At 37.0% G+C, this 15,604-nt stretch overlaps 1 protein-coding gene across 4 annotated transcripts in view; it reads right to left on the reverse strand.

Annotated features, from left to right (window-relative positions):
• LOC122908590 (ceruloplasmin) overlaps nt 1-15,604 on the reverse strand; it is a 56,521-nt gene that overhangs the window by 33,015 nt on the left and 7,902 nt on the right. For all 4 annotated transcript variants that reach the window (XM_044251576.1, XM_044251575.1, XM_044251577.1 and 1 more), the window contains exons 3-9: nt 13,872-14,084; nt 12,885-13,058; nt 10,802-11,056; nt 9,590-9,761; nt 6,399-6,538; nt 4,627-4,779; nt 2,909-3,123 (exon numbers count right to left, since the gene is read on the reverse strand). In XM_044251576.1, coding sequence (XP_044107511.1) covers nt 2,909-3,123; nt 4,627-4,779; nt 6,399-6,538; nt 9,590-9,761; nt 10,802-11,056; nt 12,885-13,058; nt 13,872-14,084 — 1,322 coding nt within the window. The remainder of the gene's footprint in view (nt 1-2,908; nt 3,124-4,626; nt 4,780-6,398; nt 6,539-9,589; nt 9,762-10,801; nt 11,057-12,884; nt 13,059-13,871; nt 14,085-15,604) is intronic.

Here is a 15,604-nt window from a genome sequence, read left to right on the forward strand (position 1 = left end):
ATACTGACAAAGATGTTGCACAATAGGAACTCCTGTTCATGTCTAATGGGAATACAAAATGGTATAGCCATTTTTGGAAGACAGGTTGGTGTTCTTACAAAATGAAATGCACTTTTACCATACAGTCCAGAAACTGGGCTCTTTGGTATTTACCCAAAGTGGCTGAAAACTTATGTCACACAAAAACCTGCACATGGATATTTATGGCAGCTGTATGCACAATTGCCAAACTTGGAAGTAACTGTGATGGTCTTCAGTAGGTGAATGGATAAAATATTTGTTACATTCAGGCAATGGAACATGACTCAGCACTAAAAAGGAATGAACTACTGAGCCATGAAAAGACTTGGAGGAAACTTAAATGTGTATTACCAAGTGAAAGAGGCCAGTCTGAAAAGGCTATACACTGTTTGATTCTAACTACAGCATTCTGGAAAAAGGCAAAACTATAAATTATTAAAAACACCAGTGGTTACCAGGGGTTGGGGATTGGTAATAAGAGATAAATAAATGGAAAAGGATTTTTACAGCAGTGAAAATATTCTATATGATTCCATAATGGTGGACACTTCCATTATACACTTGTCTACACCCACAGGATGTAAACACCAAAAGTGAATCCTAAAGTAAACTATGGACTTTGGATGATAACAATGTGTCAGTGTAGGTTCATCAATTGTAACACATGTGCCCTCTGTTGGAAATGTTGATCCTGAGCAAGGCTGTGTGTATGGGCGGAGGGGGGGGTATACGGGAAATCTCTATTTTCTCCTTAATTTTGCTGTTAACCTTAAAGTGTGCTGAAAAGTTAAGTTGACAAAAATAATAGTGAAAAAATAAAAAACTCTAAAGCTAAAAATAAAAGATGCTTATAATAAGGGAATAAGTAAGAGAGGAGGAAGGATAGGAGCTAGACTTCTTTGAATATGTCTCTTTTTGTAGATTTGATGTTGGAACCAGGAAATATTTTACATTATTATAAATAATATTACAATTTTAAAGGCAATCCCTAAAAGAAACAGAAGTAAAATTAAATAAACCTGTGTATCTGGTGGATAGCAAAACTACACAGAGAGGAACTATTCCAACTGACTTTAATTTTGTAATTTGACTGAACATCCCCAGTGGGATCTACTCTAAGGACCAAAAGGGCAGCAAACAAATCTTAAATTGTTTTCAGTAATTATATTCTGGCTGTAGTGTTGTAATTATGATTCTGAGGCTATTGTATGTATAGTGTGGAATGAATTGAGCAAATGTTTATGTTGGTATCATTGAGAACTAAGATTTTTCAGTGCAGCTGAAGGGAGCACTGATGTAAGATAAATAAAGTTAAGTAAAAAACAATAAGAATCCGTAGACCTGAATTTGAATAGAAAGTATGAGTATGAAATCATGATAAATTTTCTCTTAAAAAAGTACGTTTTCTAGTTCTTCCCATAGAAAAGGGCTAGGTTCAATGATTAAGCCAATAGAAATGAGTACCCATAGTGCCCAGATTGTGGTTTTGAATATAATTTCTTACTGAAAAGAACTAGGGCTTTTTGGGAGAAATGGTTGATTCTAGGTCTGACTCAGAAAGTGTATAATATGAACCTAAAATAGCTTTTTATACTAAAAATCAAGGAAGCTTCAAGGACTACTAAGTTCATCTGAAAATGAAGGAATCAACCAGAACAAATCTCCTCCGTGGCAAGAAATAGAATTTGGGGGGCATCTATAGGGATAATATCAGTGATTTCAAACATACCAAATATTCTTAAATCAATAGTTCACAATATCACTTAAAAAGAAAAAATTATTAAGAATCTTTGAAGTATGTTAGAGGAGAACTATTACTTTGAAAACTTGTAAATAAAGGGAAAGAATCAAGCATTTGTCACTCCTTTCTTATAGAACATGTACCTCAGGCTAACCAAACAATCCATGAAGGGAAGTTTCTGTTTATGGAAACATACTGGCTAATAAATAAAGAATGATGGGATCAGGATGTTACCATTGTACAATCCCTGATTAGTTTATGAATCTAAGAAATGGTTCTCAGAGGCCGACAACATTCCCAGCTGATGGAAGTATCCAGTAGCACACATGAAGCAGTACTGAGGAAAAAAAAATCTAACCTGTATTTGATCAAATCTGTAGATCTAGCCATTGATTTATAAGAAATTGAGGGAAAGAGAAAAAAACATGCTGAATGACACCATAGGAGTATGAGCAGTAAATCCAGGCAAGGGAAACTTCATAAGATAAATGACCCTTGTGACAGGAAAAAAATGCAACCTTGAGAAACCTTGAGAAACACAATAACTGATTACAATGTGTGTCATTATTTGTGTACTGATTCAAACAACAAACTTGAAACAAGTAAGAGGCAGCTGGAAAAACGGGAACACTGATTAGAAATGTGATGAAAAAATTTGATTAAAAATTGATGATACTAACATTATTATGATGATTCTAAGTTATGATCATTATATTGAAGGCTATTTTTTAAAGAGTCCTTATCTTTTATAGGTTCATATTACAATACTTAGAGATAAAAACATGATGGAGTTAGGTATTTCTCTTTCCTGGCCAAATGGTCATTTCCTCCTTTTAAAAAATGCTTTAAGCAGTACTTTCCTCAGTGAATGTTGAGTGGCCAATTATCATTTTTTATTTGTGTGTTGAAGTCTAAAAGTATCATAAAAGACCCTGGATTCCAAGAAAAGTCTGTTTCCAACTCATCTTGAGATAATCATGTTAGCCAGAGAATTTATGCATAGGAGAGCTCTTATGAGTTGGAGAAAAATTTGTAATAAATATTATGTATTAAATCCCCACTGTCTCAAAACCCACAATTTTTCTTATAATAATGATAATTCAAAGGGATTGGGAAGTCATTTATATTTTCCCTCATTGGACTCACCAGTCTCCCATTTGCATGTAAACTTCCTTTCCTACATATTTTCATTGGCCCGATAAGCCCAGTGAATATATCTTTGGTGGGATCCACAGCAGAGTAATACATCTTAGATAGGCAGATGGAATCTTTGTAAGTGGGTCCCACTTCTTTGGGGACGGTCCATTCGTAGGTGAATGTTTGTTTGGGTGCTACATGTGAAGCTGGAGGAGGAGGCACACCTGTGAGAAACATCACATTGGAGAGGTTAAGTATGCTTTCTAATGTGGTCATTTGAGCCACCAAGTAGACCGGGTTTAGTCCAAGACAACCCACTTCTCAGTTCCTTATTACGAATTAGAATGAAATCCTACTTGAATGGTGTCCCACTTGTGTTCCTGTGTCAGGTCACGGATGGGTGTGATTTCCTTCAGGAAGCCTCCTCTTAACCGGTCTGTGACTGGTGCCTGCTATGATCTGAATGTTTGTGTCCTCCTAGAATTCACATATTGGAATCCTAATGCCCAATGAGATAGTCCTAGAAGGTGGGAACTTTGGTGGATGATTAAACCATGAGACTAGAGCCCCCCTAAATGGGATTAGTGCCCTTAAAGAGAGATCCCACAGAACTCCCTAGCCCCTGCTACCACATGGGAACACAGCAAGAAGTGTGGACCCAGAAAAAGGTCCTCATCCAACCACGCGGCCCCCTGATCTTGGACTTCCAGGTTCCAGAACTGTGAGAAATGAAGTCCTGTTGTTTATAAGCCACCCAGTCTGTGGAATTTAGTTACAGCAGCCTGAACGGACTAAGACAGGGCTGCTCTCAAAGTCCCTGATGATGTCCCCAGCACCTTTCATGCTAGGTTATGTGTATTTCCCCCACAAACAGAATGTAACCGCCCTGAAGGAAGCAGTGTCTCTATATTTCCTTTGCTAGAACAACACCTGAAAAGGAGGTATAATCCATACATGTTCTATTGAACAAAACTGAATTAAAAATAACTTCAGAACTAAAAGGTAACTGCAGATGATCCTGTTCAAATATCCTGACTTTATACTTGGGTAAACTGAGGCCAGAAGGACTGAATAACTTGCCCACAGTCACACCATAAGAGGTGGCAAAAGCACTTATCTTCATTTGTCAGCCTGATATATAGAAATACCCAAATGCGTGCATAAAATGGAATATTTGTATTATTAAAGTTATATTAAAATGCTTATAATGCTAAGGAAACAAACTCAGTATAAAAATACAATGACAAGTATTTATATACTATGATATCAACTACATTCAAATATATATTATATGTACACAGATGAAAGAGTGGGGGGTTATATAAGAATACCATAGTGGTTATCCAGAGAACTATAGATAATATTTTTGGCTGTACTTTTTCTATTTTTCAAATATTCTAATGAGCATCTAATCTTACAATTTTAAGAACATTTTTCAAGTCTAAAATTCACCCAAACAGTTCCCCAGAAATGTATAATTGATACAATCCCAATAAGTTCCTACCAGCATTGTCAAAAATCATCCAATTAAGGCAGGACAAAATTCCATATACCAGTTGGAAATGGAAGGAGAAGAGGTTAACTTGCTTCCTGGCACGATGCCTAAGAATGATATACGAGCGGCTTCCTTGGAAGTTTCTGCCCTCAGTTTTTGCTGGGCAGTTGTCCCTGGCCGACCAGCACAGTAGGTTGTTAAATGTAGTTTGGTTACAGAATGTTGTACTCACTTTCACTCAGGGAGTTGTGAAGTGAGGTATAGTATGTGCCTTCGTTGTTCTTGCTGACCCTCACCCCAACTGGCTCAATACTGAGGGGATATGCTCCTTTGTTATGGAAAGTGACTCTGATGGTATCTCCCACCTCTGCCCAAATGACAGGACCTAGGGACAATGAGAGCATTATTAGTCTTCCTTGGCATATAACAAACAGAATACGTAAGACAGTTGTTTAATTTGGCTTGTCCTCTGGCAGAAACTGCTGGCAGCAACATCTTGTTTCTGGCAAATGGAACACCTGCTTTTTGTTTTGTTTTGTTTTGTTTTGTTTTAAAGTCTGTTATCAACTTGACATGGTGAGGCTATAAAGAGAGAATAAGGGCTTTCTGATTTATCTTCAGGTTAAGGAAATTTGTTATCATTTTCATCCAAGTTGGTTCACCAGCTTTATACATCGACAAGAAATTATTAGGTGTCTATACTCCTCATCCTAGACTTCTGCTGGCCAGATGTGTGATATTTGTCCTAAGAGTCAGGGGACTGCTAGTTAAACCTTGACCACCCAAAAAGGGTAAGTTAAATTGTCTTGGATGTGAAGAGTAACATTTTTATGGATTTTCTTTCACCAAAATTAATATTGTTACCAAATATAGAATAAAAACATATATAGTAGATATTTTATGTAATACATAAAATAGTATTTATTGAGAGCTTCTCATGTGCTTTTCTGAGTGTTAATGTGCATTAACTCATTTAATCCTTACAGCATCTTTATGAGATAAGAACTGTTACTGTTAATTTTTTAAAGATTTATTTATTTATTTGAGAGATAGACTGCAAATGCCTGCTGGGGAGCAGAGAGAGAAAGAAAGAGAAGCCCATTCCCCGCTGAGTGCAGAGGTGGATGCGGGGCTCAATCCCAGGATCCTGAGATCATGACCTGAGCTGAAACCAAGAGTCAGACGCTTAACTGCCTGAACCTCAAAGGTGGCCCAGGACTGTTATTGTTATTATTGTTCCCATTTTACACAAAGAGAGCAGGCAGAGCAAACGGTACTTTCAGAGGTCACACAGCTCAAAGGCAAGGCATGAGGACAGTCTGAATTCAGACTCTGTGTGCTCACCCACTATATTCTGTCTGAAGGTTTGCGTAAGAACAGGTCTCTGGGTTGTGCCCAAGGTTCTAAGACAGACTCTGCCTTTTTCATTAGTAGCCTGGACTTTAATTCTAGAGGAATGTACTTTCAGTTAAGAACAGAGGCTAGTGGCTTTGTTGTCAATTTATTTTATTTTTGTTGTTGTTGTTGTTGTCAATTTAAACCAAGTCATAAACACACATTTCTCCTTGCCCTTTTTAAAAAAACTTTATATACTTATTTGAGAGAAAAATAGCAACAGAGAGCATGAGTGGGGAGGAAAGGGAGAAGCAGACATCCCACTGAGCAGAGAGCCCAAGGCGGGACTTGATCCCATGACCCTGGGATCATGACCTGAGCTGAAGGCTAATCAACTGAGCCACCCAGGTGCCCCTCTCCTTACCTCTTGAAGGAAACAAAAAATCATCATTTGAAGTCAGCAGAGCTTTTAATGATGAAGATTTACTATTGGTAATTTACGTTGGAAAAGTAATTAGCTGCTATCCTTTAATTATTGAATGACCGCCCACATCCTTAGTTTATATGTAGAAATCATACTGTGGGTCCTGAAGTTTCTGTTCTTTCTGAGATTGGGTAGGTAGCCCAGGACAAGAGTCCGACAGTCACAGATATTCTGCATGGACTCACCCAGGATGCCAAGATGTTCCTCTTCAGGGCCTCTCTTCTTTTGATTTGTGAAGGAGGCATCTGTGTACTCGCGATAAACCAGCTTTTTATAAGATCCTCCAATTCTTGTAGTGCCCTGTTCAAAAAATACCTCTGAGGCGCTGCCAAAAGAAAAAGCGTTTAACACTGGAGTTGAGAGCAGAACAAACAGCAGGCATTCACATAGGAGAAATTGCAAAGCAAAATTATGACCAGTGCTCAGAGGCAAGGCTTATTTATGATTTGCTAAATATTCAGACAGAAGCAGCTGGTACTAGGCACCTCGTAGAAGGCTGTTCAATTAATGAGTGGGGTATCATGGTGTAGAGTTTTCATTTTTTTCAAGTGAAGTGGAAAATTTTAGGATGACCACATCAACCCCTAATAGTCATTAATTGTTCTATAATGGAATCTTTAAAACAAGTTACAAAATGTTTAAAATTCAGTATCTACTGTTCATTGCATATTAGCACAAGCCAGGTACTTGGGAGCTTTCATTTATTATCTGACACTCACACAATATGGCAACGAAGTTGGCATTATTCTCCTCTTCATTCTTATAAATGAAGAAATTAAATTTCAGAAAGGCATCTGACTTGCCAGAGTCAACCCATTCCTCTCTTCTCCCATTTGATGAATGTATTGGACACCTGCTTTTTACCAGGAAACTTGTTATGTGCTGATGGTATAACCAGAAGCAAGATGGACCCACCCCTGTCCACAAGGACTTTATACTGATCAGAAAAGATAGACTATGAACTGATCAACATAATAACAAGCAATAAGCACAGGGTGTTATGGAACATTCTCCTGGGCTTAAGGGAAGCGTTAGGAAGAGGCCCCAAAAACTTTCCAAAGAAAGTGATTTTTCAAAACGATCTAGAAGAGAGTGAGTCAAGTTAGAAAGATGAAATATATGTGGTGGGGAGAATGGGGTGGGTGTTTACAAAGAAGCAACACACTGTGGAAGGTTCAGAGGAAAGAGTGAATGCGGCATGTTTTATGAAATATGACCAGAGCATGGTGAATGGGGCAGGGCAAAAGAGAGAGAAAGAGGCAGAAGAGAGAGAGTGTGACTTGGAGAGATAGGGAGTGGGTAGCAGGACCCAGTTAAAGTTTCAGTACTCCATCCCAGAACAGTGGGAAAGCTCTGAAAGATGTGAGCATTCAGGAGTAGTATTTTAAGAGGATCCCTCAGGTGGGGGAAAAGTAGACACCTGTTGGAGACATTTAGGATACCCGGAGGCAGTACATAATGAAGAGAGAAGGAGGGAGTGGTAACGTGGGGAGTGAGGGATGGTGCTCAGGTTTCAGGCTTAACTGAGGGATGCACAGTGATTGATACTATTCACACAGAGGAGGAAGCTCAGACTACGAGGAAGACAATTGGTTCAGATTGGACATACTGATTTGAAGGGACCTCATCCAAGTGGGGTGTCTTTTAAACAATTTTAAATGCAAATCTACAATTTACAAGATGCAGCTTTGGAGTCATTGCATCTGGATGTCAGTGTAGACTGGGACCTAAACATCTGCTTCAGGAATCACAGACCTGGGTGGAGGCAGGCCTGGCCATGGACATGGCATGTGTCATTGAGTAAGCTACTTAACCTTTCTAAGGAGCTGCGGGGACAAATAAAGCTCCCCTTAGGAGGTGATGTTTGAGCAGAGACTTGAAGCAGGGGTGTGGCATAATCTCATCAACGTTTTGGAAAGCTTACTTTGGGTGCTTTATAGAGAATGGATCACAGGAAAGGAAGTCTAAGCAGGGAAGAACGGCTGGGAGGCTGTGGAAGTTATTAGAAATGGACAGTAGTTTCTGTGAATCTAAGGATTCTGTCAAGAGAGTGAAAAGAAAACCTATAGAATGGGAGAAAATATTTGCAAACCATATATCTGGTAAGAGGTTAATATCCAAAATATGTAAGGAAGTCATAGGCTTTAACAACCACTACCAACAAGAACAAAAACAAACAACCCGATTCAACAATGGGACTTGAGGACTTGAAGAGATGTTTCTCTGAATCACCAACAAGAACATGAAAAGATGTTCAACTTCACTAATCATCAGTAAAATACAAGTCAAAACCACAATAAGATACAACTTCACACCCAATAAGATGCCCATTATAAAAAAATGTGAAATAAATATTGGCAAGGAAGTGGAGAAATTGGAGCTCTTGTACATTACTGGGGGAAATGTAAACTGGTACAGCCACTGTAGAAAACAATATGGCTGTTCCTCAAAAAATTAAAAATGCAATTGTCACATGATTGAGCAATTCCATTCCTGGGATGTACACACAAGAATTGAAAGCAGAGATGTAAACAATGCTCATCCTTCCATGTTCATAGTTGCATTATTCACAATAGCTAAAAATGGAAACAACCCAAATTTTCATCAACAGACAGATGGATAAATAAAATGCAATACAGTGTACAATGGAATATTACTGAGCCTTGAAAAAGAACAAGGGCTATGACATGGATGAACCATGAAAACATTACGCTAAGTAAAATAAACCAGACAAAAAAGGACAAATACTCCCATCAACCCACTTATATTAAGTGCCCAGAATAGGCAAATTCATAGAGATAGGAAGTAGAAGTTAACAGGGATTAGAAAGCTACTATTTAATGGATGCAGTCTTTCTATTTAGAATGATGGCAAAGTTCTAGAAATGGATAGTGTGGATGATGGTACAATTTTGTGAACGCCCTTAATACTGCCAGATTGCACAATGCTGTATTTTCTCTTATTTAAAAAAATTAATTAATTAGCCAATTAATTAACTAACTAATTTTTATTTGACTTCAATTAGCCAAAGTATAGTGCTATATTTTCATTAAAGGAAAGCTAATGCATTGATCAGTCTCATTATACTCAGTATTTTCTGAGGAATTTGTTAAGTATCTAATAATTTTTTAAATCGTTTTCTTTCATGAACTCAAAAGTCATATTTCTAAAGGGAGACTCATACCAAACACTTTAATAAATATTTAGCAGTGTAGCTACTCAGTTTCAGGTACCAGTTATAATGTTAATTCCTGATTCCATCTTTTGTGGATCTTTCTTTCTCTTTCTCTCTCTTTCTTTCTTTCTTTCTTTCTTTCTTTCTTTCTTTCTTTCTTTCGAGTCCTATTTTGAAATAATAGTCTTTTTCCTGAATTACCTTCCAGGGGCTGTTAAGTTTTCTTTGGTGAAGATGTCTATTCCAGAAGGTGCATAGTTCCAGACAATTTCCTCAGCAGCGATGTAGTAATGTCTAACATGTTTCCCGCGAATATTGTCCTCTGATGAAGGCTTGTTACAGTCTTGTACCTGGAAAAAGGCCTGGAGACCAGCTGAAAGCCACATGGAAGGAGACACTGGTTAATGGAGCCAGTGGTTTTTCCCTCCTATTGCCTTGTAAACACTGCCGGTGAAATAACAGATGGGAATTGAAGAAATAGACAGCTAGAAACAATACTAAAAATTAGAGTAAAGTGCAGTAACTAAATTACTGGTGGAAAATTCAAGCAGTAAAACTTCTCTATATGGCACAGAAAAGAGATATTAAACACTAGTATTATTAAAAATGTGGTACCAATCTTTGTGGTTTCACTTGGGAGGTCTTTTGGTGGGAAAAAAGGGACACATTAATAGATAATTAATGAAGAGAGGTTTGGCCTCACTTCATATTTTAAGGGCCAAGGTGGAGTGGAGGAGAAGGAATAGAACGAGCATTTATGATTATTGTTCTCAGACAATATCAAAATGGTTGTGCTCCCAGTGTGTTGGGTCTTCTGAGGCCAAGGTCAGATTTAATAGGTGAGGTTACGTCTGAAGGTCAGACTTAACATACCAAAAGACCCAGATTAAAGCTAATTTCTTCAGTAGATCAATATTACAAACTAGTATTTTTTTAAGAACTAACAATGTTCTTATATTGAAGAAATAGAGGAGGAATTTAGCTAGTTAAACCAAGGAACAGCTGGACTTCAAAGAACAAAGTTGGTTATATTTGATAGAACCAAGACAAAAAAAAGCTATCTTTCAGCACCACATGCAAATCTTCTGCATTTACGATAATGTGTATTTTACAAAGCTGAGAAGTTATATAGGGAATTAAACTTTTAGGACAGAAGTACACAATCAGAACCAGTTGTTATTTTCCCCAAATTAGTACACTTTCACATTTTATTACTTTATAAAATTCCAGTCTTTCAGTCCTTTTTATTACATTATGATGCATACTGCCATAGGAATGAAATTACATTACCAGTTCAAGTTCAGATTATTCCTGATTCCCCATAACTACCTCATTAGTGGTGTAACTGAGACATGATGCTATTTCAGCTGACAGCTCATTTTGGGTAAAGATGATTTTGGGTAACCACCTTACCTTTCAGGTGGTTAAGATTCTGACAGCTAAGCATCCATTCTCCAGGATTCTGGGCCACCATGAAAGCTTCGAAGAGGGTAGCAGGAAAGAGATTGACTGTATCAATTCGGTAGTTCTTATTAGTCAACACCTGGCCATGGAAGAAGGCTGCATGCACATCCACTTCATTGCCCATACCAAAAAGGTACCATCTGACTCTGTCCTCTGCACACATGGAGAGTCCCGGGAGACTTCCAAAAACATATCCATTCACAGCTGTAAGCCAAGAACAGAGATTGTGACTCACAGACATTGGTGCCTGGGATAGTAATAGTCATCTCTATAGAAACAGAATGAATTTGGGATGGAAAATACATAACATATATCCTGCTGATATTCCTCCCTCCTGTACCCACATCAGACATCGCTAATCAATCACAGCGCTCTTATTTTAGACCTGAATTCAGCCTCAGAAATTTTGTCAACACAGCATTAGTAGATGAACATAACACTGAAGATGAAACCTGTTCTCTTTCTCCGTTAGGAGCTATCCTCATTAGTATGTGTATTTATAAATACAAATATGTGCTTATATTCATACATACATACAAAATGTCTACACATAAATTTTTAAAAAGACTGAAGCTTATTTAGTAATCAATCATGTATCATGTTGATAGGGATAATATGAATGGCTTTAATGTTTTCTTTCTGCTTATCAGAACTCTGCCAATTTTCTACAGTGAATATGAATTACTTGTGTAATAACATGAGGAAAGCTTTTTTCTTTCTTTTTTTTTTTTTTTTAAAGATTGGCAGAAAAAATTAGAAGAGATGTGGAGGAGGAAAGAAGAAATGCAGGGGAAGGATTGTGGGCACCAGTACTAGAGCCACAAAGCCCTAAGTCCAAAGGCAGGGTGATATAAAGCCTTTTGAAGAAATTTAGGATCACTATTCAAACTCGGTGGTCCTAGAAGTACGGTGAAAATTGGTTCTCAGTAACACCATGAATTATACAACAGAGGTACAACCAGACTGACCCAGACTAGATGTTTGAGTATCTTTTTCTAACATCTATTTTTGATTACTGCAGAACAGAGGCAGGATTGAAGTATAGAAAGAGGGCCTTCCAGCCAGAAATAAGCAAAAGTTGGGGAAAAAATTCTGTACTTCGTTAGTCAGTTATTTTTCTGCTTTGATAGTTATTTTTTGTATTATCGATTTGGGTAAAGATTATTTTGAAGAAGGTAAACACAAACAAAATCTATACTTCTTGGTCTAGTTGATGTTAAGAGACATGATTTTTTTAATACAAATTCTGAGTGATAGAAAACTTTACTAAGCTCATTATTTTGTGTCTGGGGCACAATTAAGAGATAAGGAGAAACCTAGGCAATAAACAAAGCATTTCTAGAAGAAATAAAGTGAATTAAAAGTTAGAAGAAAAATGATGCAGATGAAAAATGTATGAGTAAAAGAAATACCTTGTAGAAGTAGTGGTTTAAACTATTTTCCTAAATACAGTTCAATTCTTTATGATATAAGTATAATTTTAAACATTTAGTTTAATAATTTTAGGCTGCCTCAAATAATTTTTGGGATGAGTTTGGAGGTTAAACAAATATATAAATAAATATAACATGCATATACATTAAACCATAATTGATGATGTTTTCTACTTATTAGTTTGGGAATAATTTGGTGTATCCAGTTTTACTAGGCACAGAGTTTTGATTTGATCTAGCTGAATATGGAGTTGCACATTTAATATGCCTTCTTATCAAGGCCATACTAGAAACACACAACTTAGTGATGCCTGGTGGCTCAATTTATTAAGCATCTCTCTTCATATCAGGTCATGACCTAGGGTCTTGGGATCCAACCCCGCATCAGGCTGCTTGCTCAACGGGCAGTCTGCTTCTCTCTCTGCCTGTGGCTTCCCCTGCTTCTGTTCTTTCTCTCTCTCTCTCTGACAAGTAAATAAATAAAAATCTTAAAAAAAAAATAAAGAAGCACACTACTTATTCATGTGAAGGATAAACCTAGCAGACCTAATAGATCAAGAAAAATAAGACCAAAATTAACACATCTTCTATAATCTTACAATACATCCTGTTACTCTCCTGGAAGTCTTCATCATCTTTGTCAACTTTCTCTGGTTCAGAGCAATAGTTTTTAATGTTGTCATCTAGGTACCAGCTGAGATTTTCATCCACCACAGAAAACATCACCACAAATTCTTGGTCAATATTTTTTTCTTTTTCATTATCCAGAGAATCTGAAGTGAAAATTACTATTTTAGTAGAAGTTAATCTTTAACATGTATTTTTAGCAGGTGATTTATAGCTTTAAAGATTTATTTTTCTTATAAAGCACAAATCTGGATTAGTCACTTCTGTTTTACAAACATGAAAACACCAGGAAATTTTATGGTCAGTGTCCAGGGCGTGGAGATCCTCATATATCTGAATATCCACTGACCACATAATTATTCAATTCTCTTTGGCAGATGTGAAGGTTGGAATTTAAAGTTGTGTGTATAAGCAGGTACACCAGATATACCAGATGTGAAGGTTGGAATTTAAAGTTGTGTGTATATGTTCTGGTCCCATAAGCTAAGACAGTAAGTCTTTTCAGGTAACTCATTATCCCAGTAAGAATTAGATTTCAAGCTCTTGAATTATGTCATCTTTGTCATGATGCTAGAAATAGATACTGTGATCCTGTATTGACCAACACAGTACAGATAGCTACAGAACTATCACCACGGAGTGCTGCTAAGGGGGTCACTTTCAATAAAGTCACACATCTCTTCAACACCACTGTTGGAAATTACATAGAGCAAAACCTATCTTCCAGGAAAGCATGTTTCTTACTGTTTAGCAATGTGTGTGAATGCTTGTTCCATTTATCCCTTCTTTTTTTCCTGTCTTGCTGTTTCTTTCCTTTTTTTCTGGATTCACCCCCCCCACTCAACCTTACCTACTCAATCATAACATAGAAGAGTTGACTTATAGTTAAAAAAAAAAAAAAACTGCCTCGTCTCTTGCCTTTTGGTCATACATTGTGATCAACAATGAAAAGAATGTACCTTTTTTACAGATTATTAAGGGTCCGATGAGTCCTGAGGCAATATCTTTTGGAGCATCAATGTGGGAATGGTAAATCCTGGTCACACAATTGCTATCTTCCTCACCAGGACTCTGGTCTTGGGTGGCATCCAATACGTATGTGTACTGCTCGCCTGGATACACTTTGTCATCTGCTTTGTGAAAATCTGTCGTGTTGTCAGGATAGATGGCCCCTGGGAAGCAATATGCAATAAAGTTACAACATGAATGTATTTGAACTTAAATGAGAGAATAGATGCTCCATTAATTTCTTCAGCAAACATTTATACAATTTCTAGTATGTACCCTCTTGGGGATGTAGTGATGTCCTGTTTGGACACAGAGGAGTGAAGGAGTGAGAGGCTAATGACTTAAGGGGTCTGGAAGCTTCACAGAAAATTTGGTCATTATTATTTTTTATACTTACTGAATCTTAAGGGAGTAGTGATAGAGAATAGTCACTTTTGGTTTGCAATTCAAAGAATGACTTTTGCTTTGGGGTCATGGTATGGAAGCATGAGCAAAATGGCTATTCTCTATTATAATTTGGAGCATCTTATATGATATCAAATTTATGCCCATGAAGTAACTACAGATTTTTTAAAATTTTGTACTTTAAATTTTGGAAATTTCCAGAAACATGTAAAAGCCGAGAAAATAACTTTATTTTCAACTGAACTTTAACAATGATAACTCAAGGCCAATCCGGTTTCATTTATACCCTCACCTACTCTTATCCTCATCACCATCGAATTATTCTAAAGCAAATTCCAGGCATCATATAATTTCATTCATAAATACTTGAATATGTACCTCTAAAGGATAAGAGCTCTTTTTTCTTTTCACAGAAACACAATATAACTACCATAACTTAAAAATGAGTAATGCCCTAATATACCATTAAATCATAAAAAAAGAAATAAGACGGCAGTCAACCTCCATGTTAGGAACATATTTCTTTGATTCAGAAGAACAAACAAAGATATATGGTCAAAACAATCACCTTCTAAAGCAATACCTCTTTAAAAAAGAAAATTAATAATTAACAAAATCTAACTTTATCTTCATTTCTAGACTTAATCCTTGTAATTTCAGTTAGCATGGCCTCCGCATTTTTGCTTATGATAATATCTGATGTTCATTGATTTATTACTATGTACTATTATTGTCCCTATTTTATATATGAGGACATTGAAGCACAGAGAATTTGAGAGAATTTAAGAACTTGCCTAAGATCACTCAGCCAATAAAAGTCAAAGCTGGACTTGAAACTTGGTCTATTACTTTCAGAGCCCTTGCTCTTATCCACGACAAAACACCACCTCTTTCACTCATCATTACCATCATTGAGTACTAAAAATGAGTTTATCCCAAGTTAGGATGGGTTGGGACAAAGGCCACAGTATGTTCACATGTAGGAACTTCAGAGGTGAGACAATCCCTCTTTCAAGTCCTGTTTCCTCCCTCTGGATGTTTGCCTTTTCTAGGCCTTAATGCCCATTGCCTAGTTCTCTCATTCTCTTTGGCTCGAAGTGAAGTCCTCATTCTCACTGACTCACTCATTCTATCAGTCTGCCCAGAAGTCCCCTTATGTTCACACTTGAGAAAGCAAGCGCAATTGAGGGAAATAGCATTATTATGATGAACCAAAATACTTGTTAATAAAATCGCTTAAAGCTAAATGACACAGTGATAGGTCTTATCCCAGAGGGGA

Source organism: Neovison vison, chromosome 6 (genome assembly GCF_020171115.1).
Source record: "Neovison vison isolate M4711 chromosome 6, ASM_NN_V1, whole genome shotgun sequence".
In the NCBI taxonomy this organism is placed as follows: domain Eukaryota; kingdom Metazoa; phylum Chordata; class Mammalia; order Carnivora; family Mustelidae; genus Neogale; species Neogale vison.